Source organism: Neopelma chrysocephalum, unplaced genomic scaffold (assembly GCF_003984885.1).
Source record: "Neopelma chrysocephalum unplaced genomic scaffold, ASM398488v2 Primary Assembly neopelma1_71, whole genome shotgun sequence".
In the NCBI taxonomy this organism is placed as follows: domain Eukaryota; kingdom Metazoa; phylum Chordata; class Aves; order Passeriformes; family Pipridae; genus Neopelma; species Neopelma chrysocephalum.
Window position 1 is genome coordinate 14,618,762 of NW_020897731.1, and position 25,527 is coordinate 14,644,288.

General features: G+C 36.4%; 1 protein-coding gene across 1 annotated transcript in view; it reads left to right on the top strand.

Moving 5' to 3' along the window:
- The window catches only part of WDR19 (WD repeat domain 19), a 42,229-nt gene that overhangs the window by 15,553 nt on the left and 1,149 nt on the right, over positions 1-25,527 (top strand). Inside the window, exons 15-34 of the mRNA XM_027686318.1 lie at positions 338-485; positions 1,089-1,293; positions 1,856-2,015; positions 2,524-2,634; positions 4,279-4,388; positions 5,459-5,516; positions 6,431-6,577; positions 6,687-6,769; positions 7,593-7,676; positions 8,764-8,910; positions 9,317-9,441; positions 11,085-11,197; positions 12,033-12,101; positions 12,459-12,536; positions 17,645-17,741; positions 20,002-20,126; positions 20,780-20,861; positions 21,498-21,648; positions 22,943-23,066; positions 24,835-24,911. Coding sequence (XP_027542119.1) covers positions 338-485; positions 1,089-1,293; positions 1,856-2,015; positions 2,524-2,634; positions 4,279-4,388; positions 5,459-5,516; positions 6,431-6,577; positions 6,687-6,769; positions 7,593-7,676; positions 8,764-8,910; positions 9,317-9,441; positions 11,085-11,197; positions 12,033-12,101; positions 12,459-12,536; positions 17,645-17,741; positions 20,002-20,126; positions 20,780-20,861; positions 21,498-21,648; positions 22,943-23,066; positions 24,835-24,911 — 2,294 coding nt within the window. The remainder of the gene's footprint in view (positions 1-337; positions 486-1,088; positions 1,294-1,855; positions 2,016-2,523; positions 2,635-4,278; positions 4,389-5,458; positions 5,517-6,430; positions 6,578-6,686; positions 6,770-7,592; positions 7,677-8,763; positions 8,911-9,316; positions 9,442-11,084; positions 11,198-12,032; positions 12,102-12,458; positions 12,537-17,644; positions 17,742-20,001; positions 20,127-20,779; positions 20,862-21,497; positions 21,649-22,942; positions 23,067-24,834; positions 24,912-25,527) is intronic.

A 25,527-nucleotide genomic window follows, 5' to 3' on the forward strand; every position in this document is an offset into this window, starting at 1 on the left:
TACTAAGTTTCTGATTGGTAGTTTTCAAAAATGTATGTGTTGGTGTATTTAAATACAGATAATTTAGGCCATCAACAAGCATTGCCAGTTTGACTGCCTCTCCCCATACCTTCTTTTAAGAATAGTAAATATCATTTATATAATGTGCATTTTCACACTTCTGATTTAAACTTTTTGTTACTCAGAATCACTGCTTATAAGAAACTTTTTCTAAATACAGTTCTCATATTTCTGCACTATTTATATTATTTTTAAAGTTTTTAATTATAACTGGGATGAATATTTAGTTTATCTCCTTAGTCACTTGGTAGTAATTTTACTTTTGCATTATATGTAGGTAAATGATAGAGTATATGAGATTCCAGATTTCTCACCAACTATTAAAGGAATCCTGTGGGAAAACTGGCCAATGGATACAGGTGTTTTTGTTGCTTTTGATGACGATAAAGTGTACACTTACGTTTTTCATAAGGATGCCATTCAAGGTACTGTAAGTTCTTTAAAAAAGTTACTTACTATTTTAGTTAATAAAGTAAAACGTTCTGAATCTTCATTTTTCTTAAATAAAATGCATACAGAAATAAATAGTACTACAGAAGTTTTGAAGTGCAGCTGATGAATAGAAAACAAGTTGCTTTGTAGGTTTCTCTGTAAAGCTCCAACAAGGCATTTTGATCTTAACCACCTAAGCTTCTTGCTATTGTAATATTTCATCTGAAAGTTACACATTGTGCTTCAGCTGTATTTTGAATGTTCATGAGAAAAATCTTAGGATCAGGGTGACAAAACTTGTATTCATTTACAGTGTTAACCAAAATTGATTGTAATCATAGCAGTTTCGGTATTGGGACAGAGAAATTTCCCTACAAACATTTGAAAAAGGACCTTTTTTAGAAGGTTTAGAAGATTTAAGTCCTGTATTTTACTGAAAAATATGCACTGTAGAGTCACTGGTGACTGCCAGAATTAGAGACCTTGAATTAATGCCCTGCAAATATACATGATTTCAGCTGTGACTGCTTGCTACACTTTCTACCGTGTAGAGATTTTCACATGATGTCTTCTTTCTTCCTGATCTTTGAATCTAGGATCAAAGATTATTTTGGCAGGTGGCACGGAAGTCCCCTATTCCCATAAACCTTTGTTGTTATATAATGGAGAAATAACTTGTCAGACTCAGAGTGGGAAAACAAACAATATCTATCTAAGTACTCACTGTTTCCTTGGCAATTTGAAAGACTCTGGACCTAGTAAGCTGAGACAAATGCTTACTCAGGCTCTAATGCTGAAAAGGTACATCTACATTTTAATTATATTCTGTAAATTGTTTTCTTCTGTTCTTAAGCTCAATACAGAGTATCCTGATGATTTAAAAATGTCCTGCTGAATATTGGTAGATTAATGCGTGAGTCCACACAGCTGTTGATGGAGACCAAGCAAAATAAGTGACCTAGTGGTGTTTTATTTGTTTTTCCACTGTCAAGTAAAAGCTAAAGCAATTTTTTTCAAGACTGATTCGGGGTTATATGGCGGTGGCTCTTCCAAAACTGGCTGAAGGTGCTTCTTGCATACTCCCACTGTAATGAAGCAATGCAAAATCAGTATAATGGAAAGAATGCCAGAGTAGGGAAAGCAGATGGTTTCCTGAAAAAGTGTGGTAGAAACAGGAGTAGAACTGTAAGGTACACATGTATATTTTTCCTTTCTTCCTGATACCTCTCTCTCTCTCTATGACTTAGAAGTAAATGTTTTTTATTTTTTCTCTAACATAAGGGAAAAAAGTGTTGAGAGGAAGTTTTAGGTATGAGTAATATCTAAAATTAAAATAGTTTTGAATGCCTTTTACCTTCTGTAGGTTTTCTGAAGCATGGGAGCTGTGCAGACTTCTGAATGACCAATCTTGTTGGAATGAGCTGGCCGAAGCTTGCTTACATCATATGGAGGTGGATTTTGCAATACGTGTTTATCGGACATCTGGTAATGCTGGGATGGTGATGTCACTAGAGCAAATAAAGGTAAAATGTAAAGTCTCTTTTAAATAGGAAATACAGTGATTTAATTCTTTTTTAAGAATTGCTGGATTCTTAGTTTTTGGGGAGAAGTGGCTGCAGTCTCTACTGGAATGCACAACATTTCTTTCTGCATTTGTTTGAGAGCAACAGAATATATTCATGTCTCAGGCATTCGGAAGCTCTAATTTCCTATGGTAATTTTTGAGAAAATGTTGCAGACTGTTGTTATTATTTAAAAAAAATCCTAACCAAAACCAGATTACAATTATACATCTAAAACTGAAATAGTACCTTAAAATTATACTTCTGCAAATTGCTGATTTTAGACAGTGTTACCCTAGTGACTCTGAGCTACAATAAGAAAGTGAGGGCTTTTTCTGGTTTGTAGAATCCAATACACGTGGTTGTAAAATGTAAGGATATTGGTTTTACTGTGTTTCTGAGATTATGTTACTTATACAATATTTATTTTCTTTTGGACTAATTCTGCAACTATTATGTCTTTCTATAGGGAATAGAAGACCACAACCTTTTAGCAGGACATCTTGCAATGTTTACTGGTGATTTTAATCTGGCTCAGGATTTATATCTGGCATCCTCCTGTCCTATTGCTGCTCTTGAGGTATTAATTTAAGATGTGTATATTTTCTGCTCTTTTCATTTCCAGATTAATATTGGAATATTTTACCTTTTGATAATTTTGCCCTTTTATGGTTTTGTTCATGCCATTATGTGACTAGAATTATAGAATGTCCTGAGCTGGAAGGGACCCACAAGGACCATCAAGTTCAACCCTTAGCCCTGCACGGGACCATCCTCATGAGTCACACCATGTGTCTGAGAGTATGATCGAAATACTTCTTGACCTCTGTCAGGCTTGGTGCTGTGACCACTTCCCTGGGGAGCCTGTTCCAGTGCCCAACCACCATCTTGGGGAAGAACCTTTTTCTAATATCCAACCTAAACCTCCCCTGACACAACTTCAGGTCATTCCCTCAGGTCCTGTCACTGATCACCACAGAGAAGAGGTCAGTGCCTGCCCCTCCTCTTCTCCTCACAAGGGAGTTGTAACTGCAATGAGGTCTCCCCTCAGTTTCTTCTCCAGGCTGAACAAACCCAGTGACCTCAGCCACTCCTCATACAGCTTCCCCTCAAGGCCCTTCACCATCTTTGTTGCCCTCCTTTGGACGCTCTCTAATAGCTGAATACCTTTCTTATATCGTGGTGCCCAAAACTGCACACAGTATTTAAGGTGAGGCTGCACCAACGCAGAGCAGAGTGGGACAATCCCCTCCCTCGACCGGCTGGTGGTGCTTTACCTGATACCCCCTCAGGACACATTTGGCCCTCCTGGCTGCCAGGACAGTGCTGATTCATATTCAACTTGCCATCAACCATGACCCCCAGGTCCCTTTTCAAGGCGTTGCTCTCCAGCATCTCGTTCCCCAGTTTGTATATATAACCAGGGTTGCCCCATCCCAGGTACAGAATCCAGCACTTGCCCTTGTTGAACTTCTTACAGTTGGCAATTGCCCAGTCCTCTAACTTGTCAAGATCTCTCTGCAGGGCCTCCCTGCCTTCCAGGGAGTCAACAGTTCCTCCCAATTTGGTATCATCGGTAAACTTACTTATTATATCTTCGGGTCCCGCATCCAAGTCATTTATGAAAATGTTGAAGAGCACAGGGCCTAAGATGGAGCCCTGTGGAACCCCACTAGTGACAGGTCACCAGTCTGATGTTACCCCATTCACTGTTATCCTCTGTGCTCAACCCATGAGCCAATTGCTTACCCACCACATGATGTGTTTACCCAACTGTGTGCTGGATAGTTTGTCCAGATGGATCCTGTGAGAGGCAGCATTCAAAGCTTTACTGAAATCCAGAAAGATCACATCAACTGTCTTTCCATAATAAACCAGGTGGGTTACTTTGTCATAAAAGGAAATGAGGTTTATCAAGCAGAACTTTCCCCTCATGAAGCCGTGCTGTCTTTGACCAATGACTGTGTTGTCTTTCCAATGTTTTGAATAACTTCCAGAATAATTTTCTCCATAATTTTACCAAGCACTGAAGTGAGACTGACAGGCCTGTAGTTTCCTGTAGGCCATCGTCCTAACAGACATTCTTTTGGATGAATGTCTCTCAAATTGTCTGAATCTTTCTTGAATATTAACTCAGTATTTGTATTTAGAATAATTTAAATTTCATAATAGAATTCCGAATTTGCTACTTGCATTAGAAAATGTTACTGTTCTTTGTTAATAGATGCGAAAAGACTTGCAGCACTGGGACAGTGCACTTCAGCTGGCTAAGCGTTTGGCCCCAGACCAAATCCCTTTCATATCAAAGGAATATGCAATGCAGCTTGAATTCATGTAAGTTCTGCTGTAAGGTTGCAGTATAAGATTATTAAACCAATGCTCATGCTCAATAGAAGAACAGAGAATTGAGATGCTTCAGGCGACTGCATTGCTGAGAGAGGATTCTGTAAGGTCTTGCACCTATAGTATGAGGAAGAGGAGTTTTTCAAGGAATAGTTCATACTAGAGACATATGTTAGCAAATAATAGTTACTTTTCACTAATTTCAGCATATCTGGGTTCCTTGCAACTGGTAGATCCACTGTATAATATCATCTACTTAATAAATACTTTGTTGCAGACAAGTGCTTGGAAAACAGAGAAAGTCCAAATCATTTAGCACTTCTTACCTTGGATGAAAGCCTTGCCTTTTGCCTGTCTTTCCTTAAATACCCATTAGCCTTCATTTTTTAAATCTTTTAGGTAGAGGTGTGTCAAATTTCAAGGTTGCCAGTCCCTGAAGGACAGAAGGTATTAACCATTTGCCATGATTTTAAAGTCTATCTTATAGTTAATTTTTCCCAAATAAAACTTGGTCTGTTTAATGTCTAAACCAGAAGGAAGAAGTCTTACCTCTTAATAGTTTTCAGACAACTCGTTCCCTCTGGCAGTGCCCCTGGCACTGAGAGAGGACACTTAGTCACAGAAAGGAGGGAATGGAGGCAATGCAACCATCTGTAACTTGAGTTCTGAATATACTCCAGGAAAAAAATCACCTTTGTTTTTATGTTGCAAAATTTCTAAATAATTTAATAGGTTAGTTTCATTTTTCTTCCAGAAAAATGTGGAAGTAGAGATGAGACTATTGAGGTGTATTGTGCAGATAGATTCTTTGTCTGTCTTTCAAGAGAGATTTATTGGTCTCAGTACAGTGGAATTGAGAGATGGAATGCTTCTTTGACTAAGAGCTTGATAAAGTCCACAGGAAGTGTCATGTGTAACTGTCCACCTCTCACATACTTTACATCCTTCTGTGGAGTCATTATGTCTAAAGCGAGACAAATATGCCTAATCTGTGTAGAAGGAAGGTAACCATCTCTTCCTGTTAAAAATATTCTTCTGTATAACTTCCAGTTTTCTTTTAGGGGTGATTACGTTAATGCTCTGGCACATTATGAGAAGGGGATCACTGGAAACAATAAGGTAATTAATTCCTTTTCTAGTAATTATAGCATTATACTGTCATAATATACATTAAGTTGTCATATTTCAGACTCATTTCAATTCCAATTTTTTTTAAATTCAGCTCTAAATATTTATGCCTATTCCTTTCAGGATAGTAGTCAGTACTTCTCTTATTTTTAATACACAGAACGATGCTTTCTCTAGGTATACAGTGGTTTTGCCATTCTATTAACATGGCATAACTAAACTTAGGTTTTTATAATTTGAACAGTTTCATAATAATGTACAAATGTCAGAGGAAATATTGGTGGGATTTTCCTTATTATATCAAAAATCCTAATTATTCCTTCTGTCCTTTACAGGATTGTTATCTATATACAGACAAACAAGTATTGTGTTAGCAAATAAACATATTCGGTAGATCCTTCCTTATTCTGGCATTATTTCCCTTAATATTTACAAAATGTCTATTGCGAAGCTGCTTAAATGATAATAGGGGATCATAATAGGGAAATGAAATCTCTGGATTCAAGCCATTTGGCTTTATGAAACATCAGTGGCCTTACAACCTTTAAAAAAAAAAAAGGAAATATCCTGCTTGTAGTTTCTCTTTTTTTCTACTGTTGGTTTTGGAGGAAGGACGAAAGTAGCACTGAGCTGTCTGTAAAACAGTCTTCTCGTGTATGCTTGGTCTGGACAGATCTTGTAAGCGCAATGTGAAAATTAAAGACAAACCTTAAGATGAAAACTAAGCTCAAGTCTTCTAAATAAGTGAGAGCTGCAGCTGGGCAAGAATTTTAAGACAAAATTGATTTTATTAAGTCCATGTTATATTTTGTTAGTTTGTTTCAATGCTTGGTTACTGTGGTTTTTGTGACCTGATATTTCTAATGTATTATATGTATAGTTACTGCTTTTCATTTGATTGCCAGTACCAGGAACATGATGAAGCTTGCCGTGCTGGAGTGGCTCAAATGTCCATTCGAATGGGAGACATCCGTCGAGGGGTAAACCAGGCCACTAAACATCCCAGCAGGTCACTAAAAAGAGACTGTGGAGCTATCCTGGAGAATATGAAGGTACCCAAAATTTGAGTTACTAAAGTTAAGAGTGAATATCGGAATTCATTAAGCTATTTATTTATAATCTTAATTGGGAATTCTTTTTTTTTTATTTCCAATATTGTAGCAATTTTCAGAAGCTGCTCAGCTGTATGAAAAGGGACAATATTATGACAAGGCAGCATCAGTATACATCCGGTGTAAAAACTGGTAAGTACAGGGTTCAGGGAAACGTTATATTTCAAAGGACTTGCTGTGGTACTTTTTGGAAAGGAGTGGTTCTCTGAGTGGCACAAATGCCTCATTATTTATGTTTCATTGATTTTGTTGTTCCCTCCCCCAAGCTTACAGGTTCTCTCGGAAGCTTATGTTGTTTTAAATGTACTGTAAATGGGAAATAATCTTTTTTTCCTTTTTCTGTGTGTTATGCTTAAAGGTATCTGCAGTTTCGAGTCCTTTTTGGGTGCATGCATGTGCACACTGCATTTGGTAATTTTATTTGTGTATGTTACTTCATAAAATTTCTTCAGTTTTATAAACACATAGCTGAGACTGAGTATTCACACAGTTGGAAATTATTCAAGTGGAGTCAGTATCATGAATAGCCAAAATTGCTGGCATTATGTTCAATACCTTTTTAATTTTTTTTAAGGTAATTTGATTATTGGGAAGTCTCCAGTGGAAAAGTACAATTTGCTGAGAGCTTTAAGGGCTTAATTCTTGCCTAATTACATTTTATGGACTCCTGAGATTAAAAACTGATTGGAGCAGAGTTCAGGAAGACCCTTCCTCTTTCATATGAGTGCTCTAAAGATTATGTTGGAATATTATGTTCATGTATTTGAAAAATTAAAATTTATTTCCAGTTCTTATATCTCTAAAGGGCAGCTTTTTGAGAATATCAAAGTGCCTTCAAAGCTTTACATGCATTGCGTTCAATACTTTTTTAGCCTTTGTTTCAGCGTTGATGTAAATGTGACAGTTTTACTGGACAAAATTTAAAACCAAATATATTTATTAAATAACTTTCTAGGGCAAAGGTTGGTGAACTTCTTCCTCAGGTTTCATCTCCAAAGATTCACCTACAATATGCAAAGGCCAAAGAAGCAGATGGCAGGTATTTATGAATGCTCTTTTTTAATATAAAACATGTTGGTTTATGGTTGTTGTTGTTATTATTATCATACATTAGTCTTTTTTTAAAATAAAGTCAAACACAGACTGAAAATTTTGCATAGAATAGCTTTGTGAAAATGGATTCTAAAATACATAAACTTAAGTTGTTGTATGAAGATTTGAAACATAAAGACCTTCCAGAGTATCAGAGGTGTATTTCTAATTGATTGTTTTCCTGTCAAAGCATTAATATATTTTTAACAAAAATCATTGAAGGTTTTAAAGTACTGCACCTTATGCAGTATTCCACTTAGCAGAGTGTTCAAGTTCAGTGGGTTTTTAATGACTCCTTACCTGTGATTTTTAAAGGTCACTCAAAGGGAGAATAATCATGAAGGAAATTTTTTCATTCTAGAACGAAATTACTGTTACATCTTAATGGCTGCACTTGCAAAATATTGAATAATGTGAAGTTATTAGCTGAAGTGAAGGCCCCAAATAGGTTATATTTAATCACAAAATGTAGTTTCTACTAGTCCTTACCTGTAAGTAAATGTGCTTCAGAATAATACTTTAGAATATGAAACAGCACCAAAACTAAACATTTGCATTGATAAGACTAGAAAATACTGTTTGTGTCAATTGAGTAGTGGGAGAATGACAAATTTTTTGATCTTGTCTACAGAACAGAAAAGAGGCTTTATTTTTAAAATTGTAGAATTAGTGATCATGTTTGGTTTTTATTGTTCTCTCACTCCCAAGTGATTTCATATGGAACAGATGATGTTTGCTGATGGAACAGATGAACTGCTTTTATATATAGAAAAAGGAATGCTGGCAGAGTAGGTCAAAAATAGTGTTGTGGTAGACATTTTTCTGTTGCCTCTGCTTTTTGTTCTCCCAAGGGAAAATTAAATAGAGACCAAAAAAGCCATTGTAAATGCAGAACAAGGCTATTACATGCAAACTGAAAGGAAGGTGTCACAGAGTAATCTTGCAGAAATAAAATACTGTATGCTTCTTTCACACTGTATTATAAAGAGTTATTTAAAAGTTAGAAAAACTGATATGGAACCATTATTTTGCAGGTACAAGGAAGCTGTGATAGCTTATGAACATGCAAAACAGTGGGATAATGTAATTCGACTATATTTGGATCACCTTAATAATCCTGAAAAGGCTGTTAATATTGTGAGGGAAACACAGTCTCTTGAAGGAGCAAAGATGGTGGCCAGGTAACAATCATATTATGCAGGTTAAAAAAAAAAGGGTGAAAGAGACTATGGTTATTGGTACTTGGCCAGACTCTATATTTCAGTGCATTGATTTGAGTTCTCTAAGATTTGGACAGCTAAACTGGTACTGTTTTTTTTTTCTTAACTTTCTGATTAAAATTATATTAACCTGAAGCAATAAGTTTAAACAGTAATACAAATTGCCATACGGTATTATTTATACTAAAGTAGTTTTAGTAACCTAGTTAAAACAATTAAGGTCTAAACAATCTAATAAAAATCAAGATACAAAATTAATTAGAAATGTATCATATTTGTATGCCACAAAATATACCATATTCCTAAAACATTTGGTGTGTTCATTATGCTAATTATTACTAAGGTGTTAATTTGTTATTCTGATTAGATTCTTTCTGCAGCTTGGTGACTATGGTTCTGCCATCCAGTTCCTGGTCATGTCCAAGTGTAATAATGAAGCTTTCACATTAGCTCAACAACACAACAAAATGGAGATTTATGCCGATATCATCAGTGAGTGTTCTGGGTTCATGTTTTGCTTGCATTATGTTTTGCTGTTCTTTTAATTGATTTGAACCAATTAGAAATCATAAGTCAAGGGATGTGAAGATTTGTTTCCCAACCTTTTCCATTTCCAGTCATCATGGCCAGATTTGACAATGTGTTTACTTCAGTCTTAGAAACCAGAATTTGCTTTCAACTTAGGTACCTCCCTTGGTCTTCAGTCTGGGTTGTTTTCAAATCTTGCTTGTGCTACAGCCTTTTTTTGTTTATCCATAGAGGTAAAACATTTGTCTTGACTATTTTCTTGTGTCCATTGAGGAATCCCTTTCTTTGACCTTGATACAAAACTGGACATGTTACTGGTGCAGTTCTTGATTTTTGTCCCCTTTCCCTTTTCTCATGGTTCCAGCTCTTTTCCTACTTGTATATGTCACTTCTCTTTCCTTTTTTTCCCTTTAAGGCCTTCATGGCCTCCTCTTGTGTCAGTGACAGGCAAAAAGGAGACTTTACTGAGAAGCTGACTTTTATCTCAGGCCATCAAGTCAGTCAGTGTCCAGCTTGTCAATTTGCACTAAATTCTATGAGTTTCATCTGTGTCAGGCACCATTCCTTGTGGAAACACTCCCACATATGTATCTACCACATTATCTCTTATTTTCAATTAATCTCTTCCTTTAAAAAATGAATTCTTGTTATGAAGGTTGTAAAAACTTGGCAGCTGCTTGTCAAGGTGGCCACTATTTTTCTGCTGCTCTTATGCTTTTGTCTTTCTCTCACGTCCAAAATAGGATGTCTCAAATTGTAACCTAAGTGGGTAGAAAAAGGGTTTAAAACTAACTTTGGGGTAGTGGCTGTCTTTGTTTTACATGTATACAGTATAATGGAGTCTTGGTTAGAAGACTTAGGTAGTATTATTCCCTGCAACCATCTGGTTACATTGGTCCTAAAAGTCTTGCTTTGTGCAATACAAGTATTCTTCCCTCTTCTTAAACTGTGGAAGCAATTCAGGTGATAATCTCATAGTCACTTGCTCTGTTTTACTGTTGCCAAGGCATGATGGAAAAATTCATTATTAGATCATAGTTATGCCATTTTATTATGAAATTTTATTATAACTTTTTACTAGAGCATGTAGTGACAGGACAAGGGGGTATGGTTTTAAGCTGAAAGAGAATAGGTTTAGATTACGTATTAGGAAAAATTTCTTTACTTTGAGGGTGGTGAGGCACTGGAACAGGCTGCCCAGAGAGGCTGTGGATGGCCTATCCCTGGAAGTGTTCAAGGCCGGGTTGGATGGGGTTCTGAGCAACCTGGTCTAGTTGAAGGTGTCCCTGCCCATTGCAGGGGGTTCGAACTAGATGATCTTTAAGATCCCTTTCAACCCAAATCATTCTATGGCTCTATGAAAAACAGAAATCCCATCATGATGTAAAACCTGGGAAAACAATAATTTCACTGCATTATTAGCTCCTAATTTCTGACGTTTAGTCTGATTAAATAGGAAGAAATGTATAGGACATAATTTGAGTCTGTCTGGCTTTGGTTTTCTTTGAATGTCAGTAGGAAAAAAAAGTGGAATAGGAGTTTGTTCCTTCATTAGGGCCTTTATCTTATTTAATAAGAATACTCTGCTATTACTCTCTCTGTTGCAGGTTCTGAAAGTACTAGCAATGAAGATTATCAGAGCATTGCACTATATTTTGAAGCAGAAAAGAAACATTTTCAGGCAGGAAAATTTTTCTTGCTGTGTGGTCAATATGGACGGGTCAGTACTTAAAGAATAAAATAGTGGAAGTTAAATGTTCATAGAAACTGTTCAAAATACAATACTTCAAAATCAGAAAAGTTCATAGTAAATTTTAAATGCCTTAACTGATGACATACTGAAATTTTTTAAAGTGTAAAATCCATAAGCAAACTATTTATATTTACAATTATCTAGATTGTATTCTGTGAATTATACACTGCTATGCACATAACCTTTTCATAGCAGTAGAAGCTCCAGGTAGATCAGTGATATACTATTGTCAGCATATCTCAAAATGATCCACAGCAGTAGAATTTATTTGCATTTTATTGCTTGGACCAGCAGAGACTTGGTTGCTGAGCAATTAATTTATTTAATACTATAGCATGCCCTAACTGAAAGCTTTTTTTTTAAAAAGAAAATATGTTAATTAAAGTATGTTGATTGACATACATCCTTTTGATCAGGTACAAATCAATGAACTGATGCTTATTAAACATTTGGCTTTTGCATATTGAATACATACCAAAAAAATATGATTGATTTTTGCAAATTACAGCCACTGTAGGTGACAACTCCTTCAACTGTGGTGTAGGGGGGTCCACTGCACATTAATCTTTAATTTCTTCTCACCATATTGCTGTGAACATCTTTCACAGTTGGTGAAGGTGTACACCAGAATTTGGCAAAGACTCAACTCTTTCTTGCAGGAGTATCTGTAAGAGCAGCTGCTACCTCTGTAGTGGAGATAAGCATTTAGTTTGCTACTTCTCTGTCAAAATGAAGAGATAAAAATTAGTGAAAAGCTAATTTCGTGTGTCTCAGTTTTAACTTTTCTTCTGTATCATTTTAGGCATTAAGGCACTTTATGAAAAGTCCAAACACAGAAGATAACTTGGCTATAGAAATGGCAATTGAAACAGTAAGCAACTTTGATAAAACAAAAATTCTTCATCTCTTTAAGAAGTTTACCTTCAGTATGGTGGCATTTGCCTAGCATCAGTGTGTGTATTTGGACAGAATGCAAATAGAAGGAAAACTGTATCAGTAAAGATGATATCTAAACATATCTAAAAATCCCAGCATAACACATTATAAAATAAATATGAACTACTGCATGTCAAAACTGATGAACCAAAGAATCATCTGGTTTGAACACACAGAACTAAAAAAATTAATGTTCTAAATCTATCTAGTTTCAGTGTTTTATGGAAAGCCTCCTTACGAGTAAGTTATTTTTCCTTCTTCTATCATGATTTCTTCTGTCTTTATTTAACAGGTAGGACGGGCAAAAGATGAAGCCCTAACAAATCAGCTGATTGACTATCTTATGGGAGAGAGTGATGGCATGCCCCAGGTATTGTATTTTTATCAGTGCTGTTGTGTCACGTTGCTATGCTACAAGGTATTTTGACCTTACTTTTTCCTAAAATTTTTGGTAGACACAGATGGTGTTTTAGCTTGCTTTCATTAAGGAGCAAGACATGGATGATCACTTTGCAAGTCATTCACCCAGTAACTTCAGCTTCAGAAATATAGAAAGAAAGTAACTATCTTAGTTTATGAAAACAGGTAGTGGGACAGAGGCAGTCCAAATTAATGCTCCTGCTGAGGGTAAGAGACAAAACTTAGCTGTTTGTTCATGCTGGTTTGCCAGCTGGCTGTTGCCTTTCCCAGATGGACAGACAGCGTGCGTATGTCTGGAGACCAGCTACAGCACTGATCTCTTTCTGTGCTATGAGAATTGGTTGAACTATTGCAGTGGAACAAAATAAGGTACTAAATAGGAGATGAAGGTCAAAAACCTGAAGTTGGCCAGGCTACATTAGTTCCTGTGTTCACACATAAGGCATAAAAGGATGTTGGATAGATTTTCAAAATTAGCAGCTTCCTGTTGATTTCTGAAGTGATTAATGACCATAATTTCACAAGCTTAGCCAAAAGCAACTCCAAAATACTCTTCCTTTTTGGATTTCTTATTATATAGAAGTATTTAGTTTAAAGTTTGAATTGATTATTCATAGAGTCAGTTTCATCTCCAGATACAGGCTGTAGTTCTGTAAACTAAAGCACAGAGTTTCTGCTCTAGGCTGAAGAGTAAAATTACGTCTTTAATTTATGATAGAAAATTAGAAAAAACGAGGCATATTTGAAGATTTTTGGTGACAGACCTCCCTAAATTTTATTAATAATAGAATAAAGTACTGTACTGATTTTTATGTTTTCACTCATTATTGTTACAGAAAATCTTCTTTGGACACTTAGAACCTTACATTCTTTTTCTTTTATACTATTTATGAGATGAGGTATGAGGTGCTCTGTGCTATGAGACTTTTAATTTCATGTGATCAATTAATAAAATTTAGGAAGAACCATTACCCTTTCTTCCAGGTTTCCTGCTACTTTGTTAAAAGCAGTTTTTGACAGACTGGTAGATTGTTTCATCTTTTTCTCTTGTATATACAGATTTGGGAGTTAGAAGATACTTGTTGACAAATTTTTGTGTATTAGCTGCCAATGCCATAGCTTTGGTAATAAAAGAAGGGGATAATTCACAAGCTAAGCAGAACATAGATTAGGTCTATGCTGTATCTATAATACAAGAAATAGATTTTGACCTTCTTATGTTAGCATGGTTGGTTTTTTCCAGTACAGATTAAAAATGGCCCCTGTAAAAATGTTAGACACCAGAAAATCAGCATTTGAGCTTAAGATAAGCTCTTTTACAGTGTGACTGCTGAAGGGTTATCTGGTTTCTCTGAGTTTGAGCTGTAGAAAAGTCTTCCTAGTCCATTTTTGGCTTTGATGATAATAGAACTTGTAGTACATTCAGTCATATTTGAGCTTGAGTTCATGGAACTAAGTGGCTGAACCACTTGAAGTTTTACTGCCTGTCACAGCAGAGCTGGAATGTGAGCTAAGTGGTGTGGCACCCACGTGTTTCTACTGTGAAAGACAGATGTCAGGTGAGGATATTGCAGTCTGCAGTCAATTGCTTAGTCAAGAAATTTAGTGTCTCATACAAACTCATGGTAAATATAGTCATGTGCAATATTATGTATATGGAAGAATAAGTTATGCCTTACTGAGGGGAATAAGATTTGGTAACAATGGAGATGCCATGTTCTTGGTGCAGTAAGTTATTTGACCCCTAATATTACAGCTCTGGTTTGTGATTCAGTTGGGAAACTGGAAATTCTCCTTTCTCTCTGTATGATGCCTAGAGATCAAGGGTTTGATATTTCAGACTTTTAGAGACACGGGGCAGTTGATGGCCAAGCAAACTTGGCTTTTATAAAATAAAATAAAACCAAAACAAACCTCTAGCTCTTTATTATTTACCTCTTATTTTTACCTGTAATATGAAATATAAACATTTAAAAAATTATGAGAGAAGCAAAACATAGCAAAGCAGACAGAATTCAACTGCAAGAGCCCAAAGAGAATTAAGCTGTTGGAGACATTGGATGATACTACTATGTAGTATCAGTGTAAGCAAGACTAATTTCATATTTATGCTGGAAGTTGGGTGGACAGAAACTGTAACATCCAGTCTCTTCCCAAAACAGCAGCCTTTTCAGAGAAGTACATGGGATTGGGTAAGGGAAGTGAGCTACAGTATGATCTTCATAGTGAAAAGGTTCTAAAGATTTTAGAAAACACTTAGGAATTTTGTGCAGAATGCCATAAATGCCATATTTAGCCTTGTTTTGAACTTCAATGCAGAGCATTCTTTTCCTTGTTTAAAAGCTCTTTCTTGTTCTTCTGAATGCTTTAATCCAATCTACCATAGTCTCTCTCAGTGAGTAACAAAATTTTGCTTTATCAAATCATAAATATTTATTTTAAAAATTACTTTAAAAACAATTAATCTTTATTATGCTATGGAGACTGATTTTGAACTTATGAAGCAAGTGAAGTTGTTTTTAGACAATAGCAGCTTCTATGTGGTGGCATTTTTGTAAAGCTGAAAGAGTGAACTTAAAAGTAGTCATGCAGCAGAAACTTGCTAATCATTTCAAGCATTGATCTTCAAGCCAGATCAACACTCACAGCAGACTAATTGCTTTAAATCTTCCACAGCCAAAGTTATGTGGCATTTTAATTATATATTGATAATAATCAATATTATTATGCTCACCACAGTTTTGATACGTTATTATCTGACTAATTACAAACTATTTCTTAGATATGTTACTTTGCCAACTATTGTAATTGTTAACTTTAACATGTAAAGATTTGTAATTTGTCATGTGTCTTCTTTCAGAGAGTGTTAACTAGCAAGGTTCTGCTGTTTTCTGTGTGCATATTTTCTGAGTACATGTGTTCTAAAAAGGAAAATTAAATTACAATCATGGCTATCCAATATTAAGATCAGTTAGATTGCAATAATAAATTTTTCTAAAGACCTTAGGAAATGTATTGTCAGTAGAAAATTCTTTCCTGCATTTTTAGCTTTTAAACTTACTGACTTTAGAGGTAAGAATATAAAAGTAAATCATTAGACTAATTTTCCATAAATACCTATTTTTTTCCTACGTGTGGCTGCCATGTAAGTAATTTAAATATATTATTTAAGTAAAATATAATTAGCGACGTGGCAAATACCATGTAAGGCCGCTTGTCCACGTTGGGACAGAATCCTCTCCTGCTGCAACAGGAGAAAGAGCAGAAGCAGCCTGGATGGGAAAGTAGTGCAGCCTTCTGCTATCATCAGTGGAATGGCCATCTGTGGTCATTAGGTGGTGTCAGAAGTTGAGAAGAATTACATCATAAATAATTTTTGGTTTACCCCACTCAGGGAATAGCAATTTTCCTTTTTAAGGCAGTTTACAGTGGATAAATAATATCTGCTAATGTAAGTAGTTGTGATTACTTTATTATCCAGATAACTATTTCATTATTGTTAAATTACAGTTCTTAAGATGTTTGACCTCTTGATCATGTGTTACTTAAAATTCTGCTCCATCATTAGTTTAACAGTAATTACTTTTGGTCGCTTAATGTTTTCCCTTATATTGCAGGTTAAAAAGCAGAATTTATCTTCCATTTTTTCTTTCTGTATGCCAGTCTTTCTCTCTTGCTTTTATTTCTGTGATTTTTTTGTCATTTTTTTTCTTTGCTTCTCAAGTAGCAAGTTAATCTTTGCATTCATCTTCTCTATAAGGAAATGCCTTTATATTTTCATATTTTTGTTTCTTTGAAGTTCTGCTTTTTTCGCTCTGAGACTTACATACAAAATCCACACAGTATTCCAGAGAACAGCACAACATTGATTAATACAATTCTTTTTAGATAAATTTTTATACCATTTTAACATAGAATACACATTGTAAATGTTTGAATTTACTATTAATATGCAGAATTAGTTGGTTTGGATTTTTTTGCTAAACTGTCTGTAAAGCTACCAGTGTCATTTTTTTGTGATTTGTACATTCAAGTTGGAAACATACCACTATATGCAATATTTCAGCTTAATTTAATCCTGATTTACTAGTTAAAAGATTATAATGTACAGACTTTTTTAGTTGATCCAATTTTAGAAATCATTGCTAAAGATATAAAATAGTGACACTAGCCTAAGTTTTTTTTCGCTTGGTAATTCCTTTTCAACATAAGCAAGGTCATTTTATTTTGTATTTTAGCTGTATTTTTATGAATTACCTCTTTTGAGGATTTTCTAAAAATCCTTATGAAAGACCCAATTCTCCTTTCTCTTGTTAATTTTTTGTTAACTAGAAATTCGAGTAGACATTACAAAAAGAGAACTCGTGTTTGTTTTCTACAATACTGCCACCTTTTTAGTTTTGTTTTAAAATTATTTCACTAATTTACCTGCTGTTGGATTGACAGTTTTTGGGCAAACCCTTTGCTCCACTTGCCATTCTTGAATCATATAATCCATCAAAATACATGGTATAGCAAATTATAAATTTTATGCATTTTTTTAGCTGGTTTTCATTTTTTTAGCTGTCTTGGATATTTACTATCTGGTCCGAGAGCAATACACTCTTTAATGGCTAGACTTTGTCATCCTTATCCACACTAAGCTGTGTCTACATCTAGATCCATAAGGCGGTTTAAACATTTCTAGCAAGATTTCTATTTCTAAAAGGAGTCCTTCCATTCTTTTCTGACACCATAACTGCCCATACATCTGAAGCTGTTAGGTTTTCACCTGTAAAACTCTCCCTGTGCCTGGTGGTCTGTGGCTTTCTGCATCCATATGGACAGGGCTTGGCAGTGACCTGCCAGGACTCCCTGAGGGTCCTCAGCATGGGTGTTTGTGAGTGTACTGACAGCCAAGCCTTGCAGGTGAATGTGGCAAAGCTGAACCATGTTGATACAAAGAGCTCCTCTCAAAAAAAGCCAACTTATCTGCTTTCTTTAGAGAATGGTGGGATGAGCGAGTAAAGAAAGCAGTACAGCAGTATGTATTAATTGCTTTTGTATGATTTCATTAAGGATGCCAAGTACCTGTTCCGCTTATACATGGCACTGAAGCAGTACCGAGAAGCTGCCAGAACTGCTATAATAATTGCCAGGGAGGAGCAGTGTTCAGGTAAGTCAGTTTTCCCTGATGTGACAGCATCTCTGATGCTGCCTCCTCAGATACCCTGCCTAGAGTACTGTTATTTATGTAGGATTATAGTTGGAGAAGACATGTATCGGTGCTTTGAATTATATTCAAGTTTAATTTTTAATTGAAAGTAGCCTTTGTGAAAACATTGGGACTTATACCTGTATATTAAATACTGGGAAAAAAAAGAAATTTGTGGAAAATATCTGTATTCTTTATTACATTCAAGTAGTGATTAAGACAGCCTGTGACTTTAATTTTCTGTGTATCCCAGATCATAGAATTGCATGTGGTTTCTGACTTAGATACTGATTCTTTAGTCTTTGCACATGACTTTTTTCACTAGAAGATGTGCACAGGAGAAGATTTCTGTTGAAGGACCAGACATGTGCTTACATAAGCCTCGTTTTCCCCTGTAATGGGTAGCTGAAGTTAGAAATAGAGAAAAATAATAAGAGACAGGGCTAAAAGCAAAATAGCTATCATCTCCATTATTCACTCTCCTCTGTAGCCCAGCAACAACCCTACCATAACACTGCTTGCTTTTCATTTCAATTATGTAAAAGAAAAAATCTATAAAGGAAAAATAGCAGCCTTGGGAACAGCCCAGGCAAATTAACATTTATGGGCTGCTCCTCAGCATTGGGCTAAGGAGTGGAAAAACCTCTCTGAAATCCTTGGCAAGCAAATCTCCCAATCCATCATAGTAGTGAATAATGCATTTGTGCTAATTACAGAAGCAGGAAATGAAACGGCTCAAGGGTTTAAATATTTACTAGCTTCTCTGAATCTGAAAACTTATATCTAAAAGGCAATATCCCACAGTGTATTTCTTATTCCCTAATAGTACAGATGTGTTCTGCAACCATGTAATAAGAAGCACAATATTTGTCTCATTAAAATCGCCAATCTTGCAGTAACTGTTTCTTCTGGTGAGGCACAGTTTTAGATCATCCCCCTCTTCAGCAGATTTCAGTGAGTTTGATTCTGAAGTTTGCACCAAATATAGTTTGTTCTTTCCTTAAAAATCCATGTAACAATAATATTTAAGTCATATTGTTTGGTATTTTGTTTGTTATTTTAGTTTGGGTATGCCATTTCATGTGTAATTTTCCTTGTTTTTATGGGATTAGCTCAGTTGGTTAGAGCATGGTGCTAATAACACCAGGGTTGTGGGTTTGATCCCCATTCGGGCCATTTACTTAAGAGTTGGACTCGATCCTTGTGGGTCCCTTCCAACTCAGAATTCTCTGTGAAATCCGTGAAATCACATGATTTTAGGATCGGTCATATTATTCTGAGAGCAAGTAACACAGCATGAAAAAATAATGTTGTTTTCCAGCAACTAATTCTGGAGTGATATTTAGCTGCCTCACACAAATTCCACAATTTGATTCAATTGTTCTATTTGATTCAAATTGCTGTATAGAGTAAAAACATTTGGTGATAAAGAAATATAGGGAGACAAGGAAAAAAGTTTGCTGAAATAACTGAATCTGAAATTTCCTTTAAATGCCTCCAGCTGCAAACAGTGTCTTCCTCAGACTCTAATAATGAAAAAAATCCCAAAATAACTGACCAACCAACCAACCAACCCCTAAAACAAAGTAAGAACAAACAACTAAGAATAGTCTAACCATACTAAACACTAGTTGTTTTCAGCTATGTCGATCATTTAATGGAATCCTGTGGTTTCTGAATGATCTTTGATAATAACCTTGCAGCAGTATAACCTAGGGAATTCAAACTTTAATCATCTCTCAACTGGTTTGGGGTTTGTTTGGTCACAGAGGCAGGGAGTTGCCAAAGCAAATGGTCATGTAAAAGTATGTTAAACTAACATTTAAGCAATAGCTTTTGAATATCTGTCGTTGAAGAACAAAAAGAAATAACATGTGTAACTGTTCTAAAAATACCTTTTCTCCCCTTTAATATGGAAACAATGTACTGGAGACAGCATCTTCCACTTTTAAAAGTTCATTATATTCAACTGTCATCTACATATGTATTTTGCTACTGTTTAGATTACTTCTTCAAGTGTATTTTTTTTTACCTAACTCCCTGGCTGATATTGTTTAGGATACTGTGAAAAGCAGCTGCCTGTGGCTTTCCAAAGAAATTGCCATGCAACGGTTTTACTCTAAAAATCAACATAACTTCCTGTTCAGCTTCCCTTTATGTCAGAAGTAAATAAATTGTTATGAAATGTTAAATGTACTGTTCATTGTTGGTTTTTTTTAAGGAAACTACCGAAATGCACGTGATGTTCTTTTCAGTATGTATTCAGAGTTAAAGACCCAGAAGATTAAAATTTCTTCTGAAATGGCTACAAACCTTATGATTCTACACAGCTATATTTTAGTAAAGGTAAAGAATTGAGAAATTGAATTTATGCATAAGTTGCACAGTCTGTGATTTATTGAACTGTACATGCTCTGTATCCATATAGAGCATCCATATACATATTGTCATATAGATTGTATCACAGAATCCAAGTGCATGCTAACTGCAAGCTTCAGGAGGATAATCCATGGTTGTTTCTGCCTCTTTGATTAGCATATTGTTTTTTTAAATACTGAATAATTCAAAATTACACATCGCTTCCTGTGTTTATTTTGCATTCATATTTTAAAATACTATGCTACTAGTACAACTATTTGCTGTTATTGTTGTTGTTATTATCCATAAGTAGATCACTGCTTTTTTGTAAATAAAATTAAGCAGGGGGCTCAAATGATTTCTAGTAGTTAACCCATGGATGCCCATCAAGATATCCATTCAGCCTGCAGCCAGCTTCTGGCCCCCCTCTCTACCAGCAGTGGGGCAAGAGCCTGCAAATAGCAGGCTGAAGGCCAGAAAGATGGTTCTGGGAAAGAGCCACTATGGAGTCTCTAGTGCAGCTCTGCTCAGTTTCATGGAAGAGCTGTGGATGCACAGCTCCCAGCAGGATGAATGCCAAGACCAGGCTGCAGGAATTACTCTCTAATGGCTGCAGTAAATGGCTGTTTGTTATGTTCCAGATTCACGTGAAACGTGGTGATCACATGAAGGGAGCACGTATGCTTATTCGTGTCGCCAACAACATCAGCAAGTTCCCATCACGTAAGTGCTGACAGCGTAGGGGAGCGTGCTGTGCTCCACGGGGCAGTTCATCCATCAGCATTGTGTTACAAGGCTCATTCTCCTCCTGTGATGCTGTTGGCACACAGCAGAGTATAACCACACAGTGTGCTCTGCCACCCTCCACAGGAGAGCTCTTTGATATACAGCCTCCAGCATGGGATCATCATCAGCAGGTTAATCTGTCCTCACCCACTGTATGTTTGGTTCAGGCAGCTCAGTAGTGCAGTTAAAGTCTCGGGATCGCGTGTAATGAACGTTCTGGGACTTCATGACAAAATTTTAATTGATCTTCTTTTGAGAATACTTCTTGGGTACATGAAAAATGTAGACTAAAATGTAGGCTTTAAACGGCAGACCAGATTTGGGAGAAATGGTTATAATCAGAACATTCCTGCTGCCATGGTGAGCTTCAGGAGTGCAGGGCAGTGAGAGGTGAAACCGTGGTTTTCTTGTATATGGTTACAGGAATGACCCAAATTCTGCAACTGTTACCATGAGGAAGAAGAAAAACACTGTATTTTTTCATCAGTACCTTTCTAGCCATATTAGCTCAAAAGTTTTCAACATTAATATTGGTAAACAAATATTTGACATAATTTTTCCATTCTATTACAGACATTGTGCCAATTTTGACTTCAGCTGTAATTGAGTGTCACAGAGCAGGATTGAAGAACTCAGCCTTCAGTTTTGCTGCTATGTTGATGAGACCTGAGTATAGGAATAAAATAGATCCTAAATACAAAAAAAAAATTGAAACAATGGTCAGGTGAGTGGTGTTAATCAAATGTACATGACACGATACCAAGGCTTTATTTATAATGCTCTTTTTGCTCATAAAGCCTTTATCCTCTCTTCATATTATTTTGCTGTCTCAAATTTGGAAGGCTAAGAATCATTTCCCACCCTTCTCTGAAAATTAAAGAATCTTCTATTCCCTTGGATGTGATAAACCTTAAATGCAGCGTGAATGTAAAATGCTTCCTCACGAGCAGTAACTTTTTCTGTCTTGTCCATACAGATGCCAGTGCAGCCTTACAGGTTTAGTTGGTCTCTAGTTGAGAAGGTACAGCCAAACGATTAGCTACTGCAGGATCAGCATTATGTCTGTCGTGATTTAGACTACTGACTAAATGGCTAAGATAAAAAAGAATGGGAGGGCAAATAAAATATATGAATTCTTGACATTTTCTTCCTTACCTGAAGTTTTGATAGATGCTAGCCAATTTTTCTGCCAGAAGAGGAAGCATAGGTAATTGTATAAGAGCAGGGCAAGCATATGTAATGCTTTTCTCATTTATTCTACTAGCCTCTAACCATTCTGAGACTCAGGGATTTGCTGAGCTCGTATGGGTGGTTTAGGTATTTATTCATTAAGTCTCTAAGCTCTCCATGGGCTTATCCAATGTCTCTGCTTGAAGCCAAGTAAATTTGTAGCAACAGGTGACTCCTATGACAGGAAGTTCCATTGTGTCAAGACTGGTCCCTAGCTGGTGTAAAGTGGTGCCTCGTAGTTTTCCTCATAGTTGGAACATTAAGATCAGACATTAGGGTCACCTAAGAAATCTGAAAATAGTTCTCTCTCCTGCCCCTTCCCCCTTAACACAGGTGCCATGATGTCTGGAGCAGGCCTGTCACTTTGACAGATGCTTGGACAAACAAAGGCAGTTACAAGCTGTATAGTCCCACCACAAAGCCAGAGTTTTTTCTGGTTACTCCAGTTCTTTGTGGTCCTGCCACAGAAAAACTCTTGAAATAGAGAAACCATATGTATAGACCTCGATTTTTGAAAGCTTTCAAAGTTTTAGGATCTGTTACAGCTTTTAAAAGGTGATATTGTTTCTAAATAAATGGAAAATTACCTATTTCCAAGTTTACGTAATTGTGATGAAACTTGGGTGATAGTGAAAAGGAATGAGCAGATAGAATATAAAATAGCAGCTGGAAGCTATGCAACTAACTCAAAGGAAAAGCACTTGCTAAATATCAATGGCATTGTAAAACAGCTTTGTTCAAGTTCAAACAGCTAAAGGGTTTTATTCACACTTGTATCTATCTTTTAGACACCGAGACACAACTGAGACAGAAGAGCCAACAACAGCCTGTCCCTACTGTGCATTCCAGCTCCCGGAGTGTGAACTTTTGTGTCCTAGCTGTAAAAACAACCTCCCGTACTGCATTGCAACCGTGAGTGTCTGCCATGCTTTCTGCACTGTGACAACGAAGGCAAAGCCTGTCTTCCCTTCTGCAAATAAGTTTATTTGAATATCTTTGGTTTGCTAGTAGATCCAAGCTAGGTGTTTTTATGGTTTGTGCCTTTTTCTAATGTTACTAAATAAGTAAAAAACATTCTTGTTGTCTTTGATACTTCGTCATAGAGTGTCCTGAGTTGCCGCCTACAAGTAGCAGGCACTTAAGGGTGACAGTAAAATCAGGAAGTCATTTTGGAACACTTCAGCTTCTTGAGAAGGCAGGTGGAGTACCAGGAGTCCCCAGCACACATGCAGTTGGTGCACTTGGGAGAACAGACAGGACTGCGCTGCAGGCACCTTCCCAGTTCAGCCCTCTGCTCAGAGGCTCTAACAGCTGACAGAAGTACCCCTTTCCTTTTCCATACAGGAGCTTGTAAATTCCCCTAAATTCCAGGCTGCCAAGACATCAAATGAAAAATAAAATCATTTAAAAAAAACAAACCAAACAACAACACAACAAACCACAAAAAAAACCCAAAAAGCGGAATAAAACTTCTGAAGTCTGTTTTGGGAAATGCCCAGAATGTAACAGCCAGAATGTCACAGAATTTTTAAGGACATCCAAGGTTAAGTAATGGTTCAGCCAGTGACCTCAGCAGTTCTTAAATTTCTGATAAATAAAAAGTTTGTTTCAGGATACTTTGGAGTGTACTGAAAAGGTAGGGAGGGATACATTCCCAGGCAAAGTTATTGTATAGCTACTGGATAACACTTTATTTTTATTAGGTTCAAGTGAATTGTCATACTAGAATTACAGGAACAAAAGAGAACTTATTTGAACAGGAATCAAATGTTAGAGTTAACATTCTTTATTAAAACTAAAGAATTAAGTCTTACAAAAAAAATTTATATCAATTATGTGATGTTTGGCTTTTTTTACTCTTGGTCTAGGAGAATAAGATGATGGGTAGACTTTAGCAGTATTATCTTAAGGAAAAAAAAAAGGATTTTAAATATTACTTTATGATCCAAACATAATGTGCATGTTAATGTATGTCCATCTTGGCTATATTTCATTTGCATCACAGGTATTTGTAACATCATTAAGAATGTGGCATTTTCAAATATCTAACGAGAATCAGTACCAAGCAGTCTGCTGTTGCAAATCATATTACAGCACAAATCTCAATGTAGTTCAAGTTGCTGCTGTGTTTTTATAGTATTGAAAAGTGTAATGGATTGAGATACGAATTCTTTCTATCAAAAGCAAATTAGTAAACTGTACCAGAAAAAATATTTCTATGTAAAGAGGCAAATACCAGGCAGGCACTATGCTCACAAACTTGACAGTGTTGAATGGGCTCAGGTGCCGTGGCTTTGGGGACATTTTTTGGTATGTCATACACAACACCAATAATCCCAGCAGATTTAGGTACAGCTCTGGATAGAGATGTACAGATAGCATTCTAGAACTACCAAACTAAAACAATTTTTAAAGTTGTAATTCAATACACTGTTAGATTTCTTTTTTAAAGAGGAAGACAAATGACAGTGAAAACACTGCATCTCTTAGAGAGCTCCTTTTTTAGTTACAGAATTTACACAGTAATCAGATTACAGTTAACATTATTACAGTTTGGGGTTTTTAATTCAAGATCTTAGAACTCAGCTGCTGAGATTTTTTCAATAACAGGTACAAAAGTAGATGCCCACTGTATCAGGGCAGAACTTGTCCCTTAATTACTTGTGGTTTTTGTGTGCAGGGTCGACACATGGTACGTGATGACTGGACAGTTTGCCCACACTGTGACTTTCCTGCCCTCTATTCAGAATTCAAAAAGTAAGTTTGGGGGGGGTTTCTATTGCAGAATTCCAGTGTTTGTTCATATTTTAGCAGCCAATGGTTTCATTTGGTACTAAAAACATGTAACAGCTGGGGTGAGTGGAAGAGGAATCTCCCTTACTCGGTAGTTGCACCTGCCATACTCACAGGACATTGCTTCAAAGTGGACCTAAAGCTACGATAAAGAATTGGGCCTGTGACACAGGGCTCCAACAGGGCTTCATTCAGTAGTGAAGGTGGAGGGGAGCTTGTGTAAGTTCTCAGCTCCTTCCAGGAAGAAGGCCTGATATGGGGGCAGGGCAGGAAACAGGCACAGCAGCAGTCACCAGAACAAACAAAATACACACAGAATTGGATAATAATCATGTGTGAGAATGGGATTGGATAGCTCCATTCCAATGTCAGGAACTGTGAAGCTGCTGAAACTTCATGTTTTAGCCCAAGCTCCTTTGTATATGTTTTAATTGCCAAATTCTGCTCACTCACTGTGACCAGCCTGCCTGGTGTGATGTTAGTTAAAAACCAAACCAACCTTTGCTCCATGTAGATAGAAGCAGCTGTTGCTCTGTCCTGCACATTACATGGCACAGGTCAGAACTCTGCTTCCTTTCAA